This window comes from Coturnix japonica, chromosome 10, assembly GCF_001577835.2.
Source record: "Coturnix japonica isolate 7356 chromosome 10, Coturnix japonica 2.1, whole genome shotgun sequence".
Classification (NCBI taxonomy): Eukaryota; Metazoa; Chordata; class Aves; order Galliformes; family Phasianidae; genus Coturnix; species Coturnix japonica.
In genome coordinates this window covers 16,098,244-16,115,005 of record NC_029525.1, presented here as the reverse complement: position 1 = coordinate 16,115,005, position 16,762 = coordinate 16,098,244, and the positions used below count along the sequence as shown (strand labels likewise).

At 53.1% G+C, this 16,762-nt stretch overlaps 3 protein-coding genes across 9 annotated transcripts; 2 read left to right on the top strand and 1 right to left on the bottom strand.

Moving 5' to 3' along the window:
- The first annotated feature begins 1,617 nt into the window (after positions 1 to 1,617).
- On the top strand, positions 1,618 to 7,301 carry SLC51B (solute carrier family 51 subunit beta). 3 transcript variants are annotated; one of them, XM_015873343.2, is made up of 7 exons: positions 1,618 to 1,633; positions 1,725 to 1,847; positions 4,176 to 4,276; positions 4,639 to 5,013; positions 5,294 to 5,422; positions 5,869 to 5,959; positions 6,652 to 7,301. In XM_015873343.2, the coding sequence occupies exons 3-7, from the start codon at positions 4,237 to 4,239 to the stop codon at positions 6,869 to 6,871; spliced, it is 855 nt and encodes a 284-aa protein (XP_015728829.1). In that variant the 5' UTR covers positions 1,618 to 1,633; positions 1,725 to 1,847; positions 4,176 to 4,236; the 3' UTR covers positions 6,872 to 7,301. The 3 variants fall into 3 exon arrangements, with proteins under 3 accessions (XP_015728829.1, XP_032302788.1, XP_015728830.1); XM_032446897.1 differs by lacking the exon at positions 1,618 to 1,633 and having other exon boundaries at positions 1,669 to 1,847; XM_015873344.2 differs by lacking the exons at positions 1,618 to 1,633; positions 1,725 to 1,847 and adding an exon at positions 3,280 to 3,395.
- On the bottom strand, positions 7,185 to 11,760 carry RASL12 (RAS like family 12). Of its 5 annotated transcripts, none has more exons than XM_032446900.1 (7): positions 11,403 to 11,760; positions 10,886 to 11,077; positions 10,690 to 10,806; positions 9,940 to 9,996; positions 8,705 to 8,778; positions 8,447 to 8,637; positions 7,185 to 8,362 (listed from the first exon to the last, which is right to left on the bottom strand). In XM_032446900.1, exons 3-7 carry the CDS (start codon positions 10,796 to 10,798, stop codon positions 7,996 to 7,998), a joined length of 798 nt encoding a protein of 265 aa, XP_032302791.1. In that variant the 5' UTR covers positions 10,799 to 10,806; positions 10,886 to 11,077; positions 11,403 to 11,760; the 3' UTR covers positions 7,185 to 7,995. The 5 variants fall into 5 exon arrangements, with proteins under 5 accessions (XP_032302791.1, XP_032302790.1, XP_032302793.1 ...); XM_032446899.1 differs by having other exon boundaries at positions 10,890 to 11,077; XM_032446902.1 differs by lacking the exon at positions 9,940 to 9,996 and having other exon boundaries at positions 10,890 to 11,077.
- A 477-nt stretch (positions 11,761 to 12,237) lies between these two features.
- KBTBD13 (kelch repeat and BTB domain containing 13) lies at positions 12,238 to 15,042 on the top strand. The gene has a single exon (XM_015873338.2). It carries the CDS (start codon positions 12,367 to 12,369, stop codon positions 13,747 to 13,749), a length of 1,383 nt encoding a protein of 460 aa, XP_015728824.1. The 5' UTR covers positions 12,238 to 12,366; the 3' UTR covers positions 13,750 to 15,042.
- The last annotated feature ends 1,720 nt before the right edge of the window (positions 15,043 to 16,762 follow it).

Below are 16,762 nucleotides of genomic sequence, written 5' to 3'. Positions count from 1 at the left end.
ACATGGAAAAAAAAACAATAATAGCCCTGAACACTGAGTTATTCTGTAACCAGGCACTTCAGGTCAAAGACACAGAAGGGTTCAAAAAAGATAAGCAAAATTAAAACATCAAGGTCAGAGGAGCTCTTCTTAAGAGGAGTGAAGACAAATCCAATGAGGAAGCAGAACACAAATCAACGTCCTATCTACACTTTGCTTCCTTGCCAAAGACACTGAAAGAGTCTCCAAGAAGTAAATAGATATCTCCCATTAGAGTGCCAGTGTTGTCAAGGGAAGCATGAAATAAAACACTCACTGCTGAAGAGATTGCTTCTGAGTGCCTCCCCAGAGGATTACTGGGAACAAGAGCCTGCTGTAACTATAGGGGAACTGGTTTTATTTCCATGTGCAGTGTGCTAAGTCCTAAAGGCACCTTGGCTATGAGCCTGCATTCTGCCTCTTTTTGTGGGGGACAAGGGTTGAAACAGAAGCAGCTTTCCTGGTACGCTGATAGGTTTCACTGTCCCACCCCACCCCACTGTGGCTGTTAGGTTTGGAAGCGGTACAGCAGGGCATCCTCCTGTGCAAGAGGAGCTTCCGGGCACCTCTATCCTTGCACATTTTTCAAAGGCAGTGTGCAAGGGAGTTTGGTTGTGTCACTTGTGGGACCACTTGCTGGCCTGTCACTGTGTGCCTGGCATACAGAAAGGCTCACAGGGATGCTGTGGAAACAACTCTGCTAAGTGTGATGGCATTTTTTAAACAGTCCACCTTGAAATGGGGAAGGAACAGGAGGATGATTTACAGCATGGTGTGACATCCTGCCCTGACCTGTCTCCCCCTGCGGTGGGGAGATCTCGTTTCCCAGAGAACACGGTTCTGAGTGAGAGCTCTGACCCGAGCTCTGCCAGGCTGACACTGAACAGCAGAACATCTCCCCCTGGGGAGGATGCATGTCTGAGGGATGAAGTTTCACAGGGGCAGCCAGAGGAAACTTTCAGTCGGATGTGGAGTGGGATTCAAAAGATTAATCACTCTGGAACAGGGCTGCAGTGCCAAAGATGCTTTGTTCCAGGCTGGAAAACACCCAGGACAGGATGAGCATATGAAGACTGTGCCCATCGCCCATTAAGCTTTAGCTAAGCAGTGCTGGCTGTGTGCACAAAGCTTGGTGTGCCGTATGCAGCTCCATCCATAGGTCACTCAGTGCAGTGAGGCTGTGTTGAAAAGGAATCCTCCTTCCCAGATGTGACTGGCATGGAAATGCTACACATCAGCCTTGCCAGGCTGCAAAGCCTCTTAGCAGCCCGCTGACTTTGCTAACTCACTCGCCAGTACCTGTAAAACAAGGGTGGCACAATCTCTTTGTCTGCAAAACCAGTTGGTATTGAAGATGCTCTGAGAGCCTCAGAATGACCATTTGGTTAAAAGAAAAAAAGGAGGGAAAAAAAAAAAGCATAATATCTGATTTATCAGGACACATTTCCTCTAAGCAATCAGAGCTGAGCCAGGCAGGACGAGCAGTATCACTTGTTTTAACCCCAGGGTAACTGATTGCAGCGTCATTGACTCTGCGTGCTCTTTTAATACTGATTATGCCAATAGCCTGAGCAAATAAACTGGAAGTTCCTGACGGCTCATTCTTTGGGGAAAGGTCATTCACCCCGTGCTGTGCATGGCCCCACTAAAGAGGTGTGTTTTTTCAGGGGCTGGGGCGAACCTCATCTGTTGGACTCCCTTCACAGGTGACTCAGAAGCAGAATGAATCACAGCCTGTAGCACTCCGAGAGGACAGGACCTGGTCGCCGTAGGAAGGAGCTGACGGGTGCTCAGGGGGACGTCTTCACACGGTGGGGCTTGAAGACATGGTGAGTTCACTGGGGTTAATTGCCATTCCTGGTGCTCTCGCCTGTGGGTTCATTTACAGCTCTTGTTCCTTGAAAGTTCGTTTATTTATTCTGCTTAGAAAGCTAAGATTCACCATTTTAAGATAAGGCTTCGTGTCTCATTTAAGAAGAGACTGAATGGCAAGGGAGAGGTTTGCTGGGATAACTCCTGCATATAAACAGCCCTGAAAGCACTAAAAGGGAAATATCTACTGTAACTCAGATTTGCTCTTTACCTTTTGACTTTTCAAAGCTTGAAAAATAGTACAGTCTGCCTTCTTGTCTCGATGTTTTAAATACTAAACATTTTTCTTGTGTTCTTTATGTGAACCCAGCTCTCAGTGTACCTTTGTATATACAAACTCATCCATTTATTTCTTCGTGGTGTGACACTGTATATCCTGCATGAATCCCAAAGACAGGGCAGCCCGCTTAGGTAATATATTTGGAATAACCGACACAGCTTAACATGATCAGTTAAGACAACCAGCAGAGAAAGGGTCTGGATGACAAGAGGAGACTGTTCTCCAGAGTCTGAGATGTGACCAGTGAGTATTGAGCAGGGAGATGAACGGGATGGTCTTTCCAGATGTTTTTTGTTTCCATCTTAGATCACTACAGTGAGCCTCTGAGGACTTGTCATTTGTATGGTGAAAGCCATACCTGGCTTGATAAGCAACCAAAGTGTTAGGTCTGATAAGGACCAACATAGAAAGCACGTGGTGGTTCTGCAGCATATGTGCAACAAGATCCATTTTCTTTCATAAAATGCCACCAGATTCCAGAAATCCTAGTTTTGAGCAAGAGGATTTGGGATGGCGTTGGTGAGTGACTCCTTGTTCAGCAACCACACACAGCATCATCCAAACTGGGACATAGAGAGCAGTGCAAAACAGCTCCTCAGGGGAAGGTGGAGATGACTTTGGAGGAGATCCAAAGTGAGTTGGGGAACACCTAACGAGAAAATCAGCAACAAGTATGTCAAATATTCCTGCTCAAGCAAATGATTAGACAGAAGCCTTGCACAGCAAGATTTAACACATTCAGGTGGCATTTCTTATAAGGGTGTAGCAGACTTATAGGCTGGTTTCGTTGGCACCATTTCCTCCTTTCAGGGGAGTGAGCTATGTGAACAGCTACAGCTTACCTGGACCATGAAGCTATTGGTGATCCTAACTGCTGCAAGCAGTTTTCTTTGTATATTCTGAAATGTAAGATCAAAGCAGACCACATGATACATTTCAGAGTCCTGTCCTAAAAGCATCGCCAACAGGAGATTTTCTGGCAGCAAGGAGCAAGCCTGCATGCATGATTGGCTATAAACTGCGGACTTTGAATTGTGAAGACATTGAGACCGGGGGGAGGAAATAGGAGCGATCATTAGGTCTATAACCGACAGGACAAATGCTTGCCCAAAGAGTCAGCAGGAGCGTTGCTGACATGACTGGTGCTGTAGAACGTGCTTCTGAGTGACTTCCAGGGGACAGCTTCAGACAGCTCCTGGCTATGCTACAAATGCAATTAAAAGTTGTGAGTATCAGACAGCCACTAAAGTCCAGCCTTCATATAATAATTAATCACCCATGGGGCCAGTGTGTCATTCACCTATGAGTGGATGATGATTCAGATAAAGCCAGTGAGCATTGACAGCATCTTTGCTGCCTTGCAGCCGAGCAGTGGGCTGAATAGTTTCAACATTTCTGGTCTCAAGAGAACTTAACAATGGACAATTTTCCTTGCCTCCGACTCCATTCCTTCCCTTGGCAGTCAGTAGTCTCCAGGCTGTCTCTGTGATAGTGCTGGCTGAACTCAAGCTGTGCTTCTATGGGACAAAACTGCCCAAGCTCACACAGTTCTGGCTGCCTCGTGGACTGGGAGGTGACAAAGTCAGGCTGGGGGGGATGGGGCCAGGGAGACTGAAAGGCTTTTGCTCAGATTAAGGGCCTTCTAAGGGAGGATGAAGAACTGAATTGGACAAGCAGCTATAAAACCTGGACTAATGCCACTGACAAATGAGCGACTAAAGGTCAAGGAATAGCTTTCTGTTTCCAGATGAATGGGAGATACCTGGCAAGCAGGTTATTATTCCTCTTGAAGCTGAACCTTCTGCTCCCTCATCTCCATAACCTTATGAGCACAGATTTGTTTAAAAGATCATCATTTCTACATGTCCTTTTGTCTCATCTTCTGTAGACACCAGAAGAGAAACACGATGGCCCACTGTCTGCACTCCCTGTGCACAATAACTCATGTAACTTCCAAGGCTCTTGGTGTCAGAACCCTCATCTCTTGCTTTTCTCTCTTTCCCAGGCATCTGCACACTGAAGAAACATTGGCAACGTCGTGATCCATCCCAGCTGCGCAGACAAATATGAAATTACTCTGGATAATCTCATTTTTCCTGCTGCAAGGTAGAGCCTTGGCTTAGAGGACAGCAGTGTGGGTGAAGTAGGTTGCATTTGCTAGGGCTGTGCCTTGTTATGGACTCACCCACTGCAGGCTCAGCAGGGGATACAGCTGACATTGTGTGCAGGGCAGGCTCACAGGAGCTGGAGGCATGTGTGCAAGTGCTTCCAGCATTGTTGCATGGCCTCTTTTCATCACGATACGCCATGAGCAGCCAGGCTTGGCCATGGGCAAGGTTGCACCCTAGGCCTTTGCTCACAGCAGTATTGCAGCTTCATTTGCACCAAGGAAGACACCTGACTGTCACGAGGGTGATGCACTCGAATTGCGGGTGGGTGTCCACACTTATATTCTGATTTCTTTGCAGACACGGAAGCTTTCCTGCTGCAGAATGCTAAAATCAAGCAGTGTTTACAAGCCAGCCCAACGGATGGGGATTTATTGCTGTCGGACTGTAATTCAGCATCAGATTTCCAGGACTGGTTTTGGCAAGGAAATTCTTTGAGGAATCACGGCACGCAGAGCTGTCTCTCTGTGGTGGAAGAGAACAGAGTGCAGACAAGTCCCTGTGATAGTGTGGGCTTCATGGGCTGGGACTGCTCCAATTCGCTGCTCTCTCCTCTGGGCAGCAGCCAGAGCTACCTGGTGGCAAGCAAGAAAGGAGTCGCACTCGATGATGTGAGAGGTCTCAAGGCTCAGTGGCAAAGTGCTGCAGAGAGTAGTGTGTGCAAGGAGAAAGCAGGTCAGTGCTGCCCATGAGCACACGCACTGCTGGGGAATGGGGGAGGGCAGTGAGCATCCTGGGCTCTTTCCAGCCCTGGGTGCCCCAGTTGGGACCTGCTGAAATGCACTGGCCAAAGATGCTCACGAGTTTCTGAGCATATGAAATGAGGTTGTGCATCAGAGCTTCATTGTGTTTGCTTGAAGAGATGTCATGGACAACCCCGGGAGCATTGGGAAAAGCTACTTTTTGCCTGCAGTGAAAGACCATCACAGCTTTCTGTTCTTTTCCTCCGCAACAGCACAGTACAGCTACTTACCAGCAGCCCTTACCAGCACAAACGTGTATGACCACACCAATGCTATCCTTGTGCTGGGGATGGAGCCAGAAAAGCTGGAGGAGCTGCTGTGGTTCTTCCGCAGAGAAGACTGTAAGTCCTATCGATGTTTTTGGGTTGAGAGTTGACATAGAAATGTACAGTCCTTGGATGTGAACCCTCCTGCCTCATTGAGGTGCCTGAGAGATTTATTTAAGGGGGAATGTTTATCCCAGAAATACAAACCCTCAGCTTCAGCTTCAAAAGAAGTGGGATGTGCCTGATGCCAAGGCATGAGGCTTTGCTGTGATATGGTTTGTGGAGCTGTGACAGGTAGGAACCAATTCTGCAAGCCTCCAGCCCAGTGAGGGAGGGTTGGCTGAGGTTATCCCCAAAAATGAGAGCTGGGGGCTCTGCTCTGGGTGCTGAACACCTCAGCCCTCAGCCTGCAGCTGAGATGGAGCAGCCAGGGTGTCGGGATTCTTGGGGAAACTTGGCTGGGCTCTGCAGGCCACAATGCTCCACGCACACCAACACTGCCTGTTTATGTTCTCCCCCAGCATCAGCATGGAATTACTCCATCCTGGCGCTTTCCTTTGTGATCACAATTTTGGGTTTCGTCCTTCTGGCCATTAACATTTCACGAAACAGGTAAGTCAGGAAAACCTGGGGGTCATTTGAGGTGTGGTGGTGCAGTAAGAACCTCAAAGAGATGGGAAGTTCATTGTAAAACCTTGCACGGCTCCTTGTTCTCCCCATGTGTCACTCAGAACAAGCCACTTCTCCTTAGTAAAGCATCTGTTGAAGCATTGGCCAGCCCAAGAGATGTGTTAGGAGGAAAATGCCATTAAATGTGTGTATGTGAGGTGCTCTCCTGTAAGTACAGGAGCACTCAGGGACACAAGCAGGACTTCCCAGCCATCTACATTCCCCTGCACAGCAGTCCTGCAGCTGAGGGATAACTCACTGCCTTCTAGGGTGAGAAAACTTACACCTGCGTCAGAGCTTTCATCTTGAAATAAGAGCAACGGAGATGCTGCAGGTCTGCCCTGCCATCCTCTCACTTTAATGGCGGCTTGCTGGGTGTTACTGCCTTGCTTTAAGTGATGTGGTGTGCTGTGTGTTCTTCAACTGTAAACACTGTGGCTGCGTGTACTCAAACACTTGAGACCACTTACATGACACAGTGCAGCTGGCAGGGCTTCCTGTAAGCAGCTGAAGCGTTCCCAGTGTCGAGCGTGCAGGGAGATGGAGTGTGCAGTCCCCTTGGGTAGGCACACACCCCAAACGTGGGTCTGGCTCACTGCTTCACTCCTTAGTTCCTTTTTATGCCTTCCCTGCAGGAAAAGGAAGATCCAGATGTATAAAGAAGCAGCACAAGCTGCCCAGAATTCGGAGGTGGAAAGCAAGCAAGCCCTGCTAAGAGTGCCAGAATTCAGCCCAGAAAGCCTGCAGAAGCCAGAGCCGCCGCCACAGGATGAGAGATCAGGAGAGGTGCTGGTTCAGTGGAAGGATGGGACCGTCACCAGCCTGTACAAAGAGACAGCAGAGGATGCCATGTAGCAGCTGATGTCAAACCACCTTAGGGCAGATAGGAGCCCATCAGAATGTCTCAATTCACAGCAACCAAAGATCAAAAAGTTGAAAAATGCATTTTAGCCTGGACGAGAAAAAAGAAAGCAAAGAAAGCAGCAGAGCTGTGTCAGCAGAGGTGGCTCTGGCCTCAGAGGCAAAGCTGTGCCTCCTGTTGGGATGATCTTTACCCCCCTCGCTCAGCTGCTGGGGTGGAAGGAGAGGAGGGGGCTCACAGTCATCCAGGGTGTGTGCCTCACCTCCAGATATGGAAACCACTGGCACCAAAGCAGGGGAGCGTCTGTTCTTTTCAAAAGTTACCTTTATTAAAATATTCTCCAAAGTGCTCGATCAAAACCCCGTATTGAATCTCTGTGTATCACTCTAGTCTTATCTGTATGAATAAATGTACAAATACGCACACGGATGTCTTAACTCTGCGGATGGCTGCAGCAGTGGGGAGAAGCAGAACGTTCACCCCAAGGAACACGAGCACACGTGGCCCTGACATGGGCAGAGCCCGCTCATGGCACACAGCGCTCTGCGGTAGGATCCGCTTCACAGCCCGCACAGGGCACACGTGGAGGTTGTGAAATAACTTAAGACATTTGGAAAAGACAACGGAGTTTTTTTTTGAGGAAAAGCTTTTAAGAACGTATTCTGGTCGGTGACGCATTTCTGCTTGCAAAAACCTTCAGAAAGGAGCATTGTCCTGTAAAAAGGTGGTTAGAAAACCAGTTGTGTTGGTGTGACTCACTCAGCGCACTGGGATCAGTTTTAGGGCACCTGCGGCCAGCTGTGATGTTACCCACATCTTCCTCATCTGGAGGAAAACAATGAATCCTTCCTAGTTATTGCTTGGTGAGGGGAGCCGTGGGACACAGCCGTGTCTGTGTTTGATGAAGGAGTGGTTCGTGCTCCCTGGGCTCCCATCTGCCTGCTGGTGCGTGGTCCCATTCACACATGGATGCACAGCGCAGCCCTCCTGCAATGCTTCTTGGTTCCAGGAGGAGCCGACACCCACAGATCCATCACGCAGGCTGTGCAGGGGTCAGCGGGATGAGGTCCCCATTCCTGGTGCTACCATCCCCTTCAGAACGGGGGAGGGACGCACCTCAAAATATCTTGAAGCCTTTTAGCAAGGTGAGCGTGGGTGCTTTTCTCTTGCTCTGAGCCCGCGATGACTTGACTGTGACCAGCTTGGCCTGGGCCACCGAGGGGATCTCCTTGATGTTGACAGTAGACAGAGTGTTGATGGTGCAGCTGGCCAGGCCGTGCCGGGTGGCCATGGCCAGGCAGGGCTGCTCCTCGGCGATGAAGAGGGGCCGCAGGGCTGGGCCGCGCTCTGCCTCTCGCCGCAGCTCCCGCACGGCCTGGTGGAAGACGTGCTGCACCGCCGCGAAGTCCTGGCACGCAGACACCTCGTAGAACAGGCACCCAAACTTGGTGGCCAGGGACGTCCCTTCGGCTTTGGTCACCTGCCTGGGGAGAGCAGAAGGGCAACGGCACAACCTCATTTGGTGCACTTGGCCCATTTCCCAGTGGGAAAATAAGGGCGGTGGGTACCTGTACTGCTCCATGTCCAGCTTGTTGCCCAGCAGCAGCACAGGGCTCTGGCGCTGGCAGCCCCGCGCGTGCCGGGCCAGGACATCCAGGTATCGGCTGCAGCCCTCGAAGCTCCTCCTGTCGTCAATGCTGTACACAACGAGGAAGGCGTTGGCCCAGTGCAGGTAGCGCTCGCAGTTGATGGGGCCGTCCTGGGGGTGAGAGGAGCAGGTGAGCACCGTACTGTGCCAATGGGGCACAGCGCTGCCCGGCCCTCACCTGGTCAGCCGTGTCCATCACCTTCAGCAGCACGGGCTGCTGGTCCACCAGCTCCTCTGAGGTGTAGGTGTCCTCTGAAAGGCAAGGGTGGCTGTGAGGATGGGCTGTGTGTCCCCATTGCCAGGCAAAGCCCGGTTGGGGTGCTATGGAAATAGCTCAGCTTCCTGTAAGGAGCATCCTCCACTGGGGGACACACTGTGCTCCTTCCAGCAGCGCTGACTGGGACAGATGCAGTGGGGACAGGCCCGGCTGGGAGCTGCTTTCTCCCACTGCATGCAGAAAGCAGAGTTGTGTGTTTGTTCTCCCCACCTCCTGACACCATTTGGCAAGAAATCGAGCCCACCACCCTAACCACAGCCTCCCTAACCCGACAGGGCTCATCTCCTTCAGATTCATCCCCAGAATCTGCTGCATTTTTGCAAGTGGAGGCTGATTGCTCTCCACCCCCACCATGGGCTCCAGCATGGCCGGCACCCCCTGGCTCAGCCCTTATCTCAGTGCCACGACCCAGTGAGACATGGCCAGCCAAGGGCTCGGCACGGGGCTGACCACCCATCACTCAGGAACCAGGAGGGCTCCTCCATCAGGGGATGCCTCCTCTTGGCTGGGATGGTGCGTTTTGGGGAGGTTTTGCCATGGGAAGATGACAGAGCTGCTGTGAAACTGAAGAGAGGATTTTTCCTTCTTTCCTACAAGCGATTAGAGGCTGGAGCCGCTTCCTGGACGGGCTCCATATCTCCCGAATGTCCCCGATAAATCATTTACAGCTCTTCACTGCAGACTGGAGACGAGCCCAGGAAAATAGTTATTAATTACTTAAACAGATCGGAAAAGAAACTGCCCAGAGCCACCCCACGGCACCACACGGTCCCCAGGGACACCCACAGTGCAGCACTCCCCATCTCTGCCCTGCATCCCAAAGAGGGATGGGGGGGTCACACCTAATGGGGGGTGACATCTGGCAGGGCGATGCGAGGAGTCGCTGCTTCCTGTGGGACACGCCTGTTCTCACCACTGTTTTGGGTCGAATTCAGCCCTTCTGATGTTTCTCGTGTCTTTTGGGTTCGGTTGTTTATTTGGTGGGTTTTGTTTGCTTGCTTTGCTTTGTGGTCTCGTTGTGTTGTTCCCCCCCTCCCTTTAGATGCCGATGGGAAGTGTGGGAGATGGGAAGAGGAGCATATTGGGGACGTGCAGGGAAAGCTGGGGTACAATAACCGGGGGGAGAAGCACCTTACCCAGGTTGGGGTCATACTCGCTGATGAACCTCTTGGTGAGAAACTTCACTGTGAGCGCTGCGGGAGGATGGCATGGTCACCCCACGGAGCAGCGTGCTGCCACTGCTTCCCCCCATCACCCCACACCTCACCCACAAGCAGCAGTGGGGCCGTTCACCCCTCTCCCATCTGCCTTCTACCCCTTTTCCCAGCCCAAAAACACCTTTTCTTCCCCAAATCCTGTCCACTTGTCCTATGGCTTTCCCAAGATTGCCTTTTAGAGAGCTATGTTGTTTTCTTTGCACTAAAAACAAAGCCATTCTGGGTCAAACATCTACGACTCGATGATTTTTAGAGGCTTTCACCCATCAGTGGGGCACAGAGATGGCCTTTGGGCACCCACCTTTGGGCACCCACTTCTGGGGACCCGTGTTGTTCCCTGCAGGACTCACACAGAACCCAGCCCCAAATTGCACAGGCGGAAACATCGCTGCTACCCAAAAGGTCCACAAATAGCCATCAGTATAAATATACATCCATGGGAATCGCATGCAAAACAAGCAGACGCAGCCACAGCCGTGCACATGACCCAGGGGACTCTGGAACAATCGCAGGGAAACTTTTTCCTCTCCTAAACACACAGAACTCCATTGTCACAGGGATGCTGCCCGGCACCGGGGCAGGGATGCTGCAGTGGGGCCAATGCTGGAAGCAGGAGCGGTGCAGGCAGCCGCGGTTCCCGATAAGCCCATAAGTCCGCGCTGCTCCCACCTGACTTTCCAGCCCCCCGGCACCCCAGGATGGCCACGTTGCACTCCGCCATGGGGCTCTGCGGTGGCTTCTCGGTGCTGACCCTCGGTTTGCCAAACATCGAAGCCATCCTCTGTCCTGCGAGACAGCAAAGCAACGATGGGGGGGGGATCCCATTTCCACCCCCACCCCAGAAAGAGAGAAAGCAGCATCCCACCTACCGCCGGGATGACGCTGGGCACAAGGGGGTCACGGCGGTGCCGCTCCCGATGAATGAGGCAGGAGGAGGCGAGTGCTGCTCCCACCGCTCGGGTCGCAGCCAAACTCCTTGTAAGGCAGCAGCCGCGCGGGGCCGGACTGGACACGCGTCCCCGGCCACCCCACCGCCGTCCCTTTGCCTGCACTGCCCCTGCAGCACATTTGCAGAGGGATAATGGTTGGCATTGCCTCCATGATCCCGGTGTGCCTTGTTGGGAACCCCCAATGGGCACGGACCCCCCCGGCTCCCCCCGTGCTGCTCGGCTGAGGACGGTGCGCTCAGTGCATCTCCTGCCGGCACAACGCGCTTCTATCTCTCCCTGTGCCTTCCCTGCTCTTTCAATGCAAGATGCGCTTCAGCACGGATAACGTCTGCTGCCGGCAGGGTTAGTGGGGAAAAAATAAACAAGCAAGAACAAAACCACCCTTTTCCCACCCAAAACGCATGGGGAGAGCAGAGCACGGGCAGTACTCACCGCTGCCGACCGCCCCGAGCCATGAGCACGACGGGATCCACAGCCGGGGAGGGGGTGGGAGCTGGAGGCAGCGTTGTTATGGAGATGGCAGCCGCTGGGATGGGGCACCCAGATGGGGCTGGACGCGGCCCCCATCCGGGGTGCGGGCGGTATCAGCGCCCGGGAGCGTGTGGAGGATATTTATAAACCCTCCCAGAATAGTCTGTGACTGTGGAAGTCCCGGCAAACTGCCCCAAGGGGGGACGGGATCAACCCCCCGTGGGAAGGAAGGACGAACATTTGGGGACTGAGTTTTGGGGGGTGGCAACACGCCCCTGCCCTACACCCCCCCCCCCTTTGGATACAGGTGGAGAGTGCTCCAAAGCAATGCTAAAGAAATCTTTCTTATTCCCTGAGCCATTACAGAGCTGGGAAAGCTCTCCTTCCCAGCACAGGGTGCAGCAAAGCTTCACCCTCCTCCTGCACAGGGACCCTTAAGGGAGCACAGCGCTGCCACCATCGGTGCCCCACTGCTGCACTGGCACTGCGTCAGCACCGTGTTACTGACCATATAGCAGGGATGGATGGATTCTGCCCCTTTCCCACAGCTGAGCTGAAGGAACAGAGATTTGCTGACATCCGTCCCCTCCCTACAGCCATAAAACTAAAGGAAAAAATAGAGAAAAAATAACACAGCCCTGCGCACTTCCCAGCAGGGAAGGTGTCCACGTACAGCCCACCCTGCAATGCCCATGGCCTTGTGAAGGAGGATGCCCCAAGGTACCGACAGCCCCACAGCCACCAGGGAACCTCGCTGTGCTTTGGGACACAGCCTGTGGAAGGGGCACACTGCCCGCAGGGCCGGTCACGAGCCGGGCTATCTTTAGCTGAAGGGATTTAGGTTACAAGTGAGCGGCCGCTGGGGCGCAGGGCAGACACCCGAGGGTGGGCACGGCAAGAAGGGGCTGCCCCAGAGCTGGGCAGGATGAGCCCGGAGGATGAAGGTGCTCGGGTAGGGCGCTCAGGAAGGGTGAGGATCCGCGTGGAGGAGCAGTGCTTCTCGGTGGAGAAGGCATTGCTGGTGGAGAGCAGCGAGTATTTCCGTGCCCTGTTCCGCTCGGGTATGAGGGAGAGCACGCAGGAGGAGATCGGGCTGGGTGGGCTGAGCGCTGCCGGCTTCCTGGCCATGCTGCGTGTGCTGGCAGGTGAGCGACCCGCGCTGGGCGGCGAGGAGACCTTCCAGGCGGTGGAGTGTGCAGCCTTCCTGCAGGTGAAGCCCTTGGCCAAGTACCTCATCCACTCCATTGACTCCGACAACTGCCTCCTGCTGTACCACGCCGCCGCCGTGTTCGGCCTCCTGGACCTCTTCCATTGCGCCGCGCTCTACATCCGCGACAGCTACGCCGAGCTGGAGGAGCACCTGGGCTGCCTGCCCGCCGACCTGCTGGGCTACGTGCAGGCCCTGCTGCCCAGCACCTTCGTGGCGGTGGGAGCCCACACGCCCACCTTCGAGTTCCTGGAGGACCTGTCCAGGACCATCTGCTACCTGGATGAGGAGAGCAACGCGTGGAGGACGCTCTCCTGCCTGCCGCTGAGCGCCAGCACGTTCCTAGCCGGCATGGCGACCATGGACAACAAGATTTACATTGTGGGTGGTGTCTACGGGGCCAGCAAGCAGGTGGTGGAGAGCAGCTTCTGCTACGATGCTGACAACGATGCCTGGAGTGAGTTCCCCAGCCCGCACCAGCTGTGCTACGACGTCCGGCTGGTGGGCCATGAGGGCTGCCTTTATGCTATCGGCGGGGAGTACGAGAAGATCTCGCTCAAGTCTGTGGAGAGGTACGACGTGGCCTCCAACACTTGGACATTTGTCTCTGATCTGCCGCAGCCCAGCTCGGCCGCACCCTGCGCCCAGGCCATGGGGCAGATCTTCGTCTGCTTGTGGAAGCCATTGGACACCACCATCATCTACGCGTATGAGAGCCGGCAGGACGCGTGGGTTCCCGTCACCGAGCTCAAGAGGCACCAGAGCTACGGGCACTGCATGGTGGCACACCGCGACAACCTCTACGTCATGCGCAACGGCCCCGGAGACGACTTCTTGCGTTGTGTCATCGACTGCTTCAACCTGAGGTCACGGCAGTGGACGGCTCTGCCCGGGCAGTTCATGAACAGCAAAGGAGCTCTCTTCACTGCCACCATCAAGGGTGACACGGTGTACACTGTCAACAAGATGCTGACGCAGCTCTACTCGGTGGAGGAGGAGGCCTGGAGGGTCAAGAAGGAGCGGGCAGGTTTCCCACGCAGCGGCTCCCTGCAGACTTTCCTGCTGCGGCTGCCCCGGCGCAATCACGCCATCGCCACGTAGCTGTGCCCATCCCACCTCGGGCTGCTCTCCTTGCACGTGGCCTCAGCTCCCCTGGGCTCCTCGCCTCTCCTCCTCTTGCCAAGGAGACTCCAGGTTGGACCCAGAGGTGACACGGCACCCTGCCATAAGGGAAGGGGCGGCAGGAGCTGCTGTCACAGCACCACAACGTGAGCCCACGGCACACAGGGCTTTGTGGCTTCTGCAGAGAACAGGCTTTGGAGAGATGCAGACGTATTTATTTGGACTGCACTCTGAAGGCATGCAGCATAAAACCTGCTCTCTGCTCTGATGGTAATTTATATCCTGGAATTAAAAGGAAAGCTGTAGAAAGCCCTGTGTTTTTCATTACTCTTCTCTTGTGTTCTTTTCTCCTCCTGAATGAAAATATCTCCCTAATGGAGGACCCACATCAAGACCTGTTCCTGCCTGCTGAGTGTTTTCAGCTGCAGCAGTGCTCAGAGCTGCTCATGCAGTTCCCAGGCAGTCCCGAGCTCCCCAGGGAGGAACTGCTTGGGATGAGGGGGCAAAGGGACACAGGAGGGGGTGGAGGGCAGAGAACACGTGGAGTTTCTCTCCAAAAACCCACACAGGAGAAAGCTGTGGTCCAGAGTGAGCAGGTGCCTCCCTGGGAACCATCCATCATGCCCATGAGTGCAATAGCCAGCCGCCATCTCCTCCAACCTTGCCTGCCAGCTCCCAACAGACCCAAATGCTCTCATTTGAGCCAGAGGGTATTTTTAGGACATGGCAAAGTTGCAAAAATAAAAGGAGAGGAGAGAGCATCAGCAGGGCTGCACTCAGACTGTGCAGATGCCAGGCTGCCAGGTCACCTTGGGCAACGGAGCTCTTTAGCCAGATGAGCTGTCCTGCTGGGACTCAGCCCCATGATGCTGAAGGTTGTCCTCAGCACCAGCACCAGGCTCTGCCCAGGGGGTGATTGGAGAATGGCTGCTTTCATCCCCCTGGTGAAATCACACAGTCATTACTGTTGGAAAAGACCCCTACAATCATCAAGTCCAACCATCAGCCCATCCCCACCATGCCCACTGTGTCCCTAAATGCTTCATGCTGCTTGTCCCTCAAGGCAGATGGGGACGAGGAGCCAACCCGGCAGCCATGCACCCATCAGACCCCAAATAATGCCCGGCTGGGCTCCCATGCACCAGGCTCGCTGTGCTCCTCATATGAGGAGGGAAGGGAATACCAGCTGGATGCCTGAAATACTTACACTGCTGACCCTCGCCAAGTTCTCAGCATTTTCAAAACAGTGCATTAGAGAAGGAAAAAAAAAAACCAAAACAACCAAAACAGACAAGAAAACCCAAGCCTGCATCCATGTCCTTATTTAAAACATTGTATGTGCCTGTCCCCATTTGCCCTCCAACCCCTGCTTGGGACAGGGATGCAGAAACCACAGCCTCAGCACCAACCCCAGCCTGCAGCGATGCTCAGGAGCAGCCCCACACTGGCTCCATCCAACAGGGCTGTGTTTTCCACCCGCCTCCATTGGTGCTGCTGTAACCTCATGCCTTACCCGGAGAGGAATTCAGAGGAGCTGCCAGCACTCGCCAGGCACACTGCGAGCATAAATCCCATCAAGTCCAATCCATGCTCCCTTCTCAGACAAAGTCCATTAACATTTTATGCTGTCTTCTAACTGGAAGCAGAACTCTGTTTCAAACCATGCTAAGCTGAACAACCAGCTTAAGGACTCCATCAATATAAAGTTCACATAATTCTGTTACTCAAGTATTTATGGCGAGCTGCTGTAACTAACCCAAGGCCATTTGATTTGGCAGCCTCTCTCATTCCTTCCAGCTCCAAAACCCCCAAGCAGCACAACTTCTACCCTACCTTTGGATATCGTTTTTTCAACAGTTCACAAGCTGGCAAAGATCTTGCCACCAAAAATAGATTTTTACTGCAGAACCATTGAAAAATCCAGTCTTAGAATCACGGAATCAATCACTAAGCTTGGAAGTGACCTCCAAGATCATCCAGTCCAACCGTCCCCCTACCATCAATATCTCCCCACTAACCCGTGCTGCTCAGTACAACATCCAAATGTGTCTTAAACACCTCCAGGTGGTGACTCCACCACCTCCCTGGGCAGCCCATTTCAGCACCTGACCACTCTTTGAATGGAGAAGGAGACGACGTAGCCCAGCAGCAACGCAAATAGATTTGACTTCTACTTGGCAGCCTTGGCAAGTGCTGTTGAGTGTGGTATGGATGTTCCAAAAGAGGAGTAACGTGGTTGCATCTGTGTCACCAGTCTGCGGTACAGGCTGTAACACAAAGGGAAGCAGAAAGAGGCTGTTTGTGCCTCTGCAAGCGGGGGAAAATAATATGAGCCAGAGTGAGAAGCTGTTCAGCCTTTGCACAGTGAGTGGGCACAGTGCTGCAAATCTGCTGCACCAGTACATAGCACTCAGTGTTATGCACTGCTGGCACAAGTACAGCACCATTATCTGCCCCTTCCAATCCTAATGGCGTATGCTCTGCCAAAGATCACAGTTAGAGCTGGTGCAGTCTATCTAATCATGGCTCAACATTTTGCAAGTTTCTGTTGAAGGTGATATCATCTTGGCAAGGCTGAATGTAACAAAAAGCTGCGTGTAGCTGCCTTATAAGGGCCATATCAAAAATAAAAGCTTGTATAATGAAGCAAGAGCTCTGCAGGACAAGTAGAGATGGGTGCTCCCAGAAGAGCCTGGGTGCTCACTGTGCAGATCTCCCTTGGCCATCCAAGGTAGATGTCAATCACAATACTGGTATGGAAAGGTCACTTCCATACCAAAATCTGGATGCAGATTGTCATTGCCACTCTGGCACTTGGCAAGGACGAAGGCAGCCATGGAGAACTGCATCTGTGTGCCGGTGTTTGGGAGCTGACCAGAGAGATGTGGAGCAGGAACACGCTGCATCAACTCAGCTGAACTGCACTGGGCAAGGACATGGCTTGGAAGGACACTGTGGAAAATGGTAATACTGTCAGACTAATTAGGAGTTG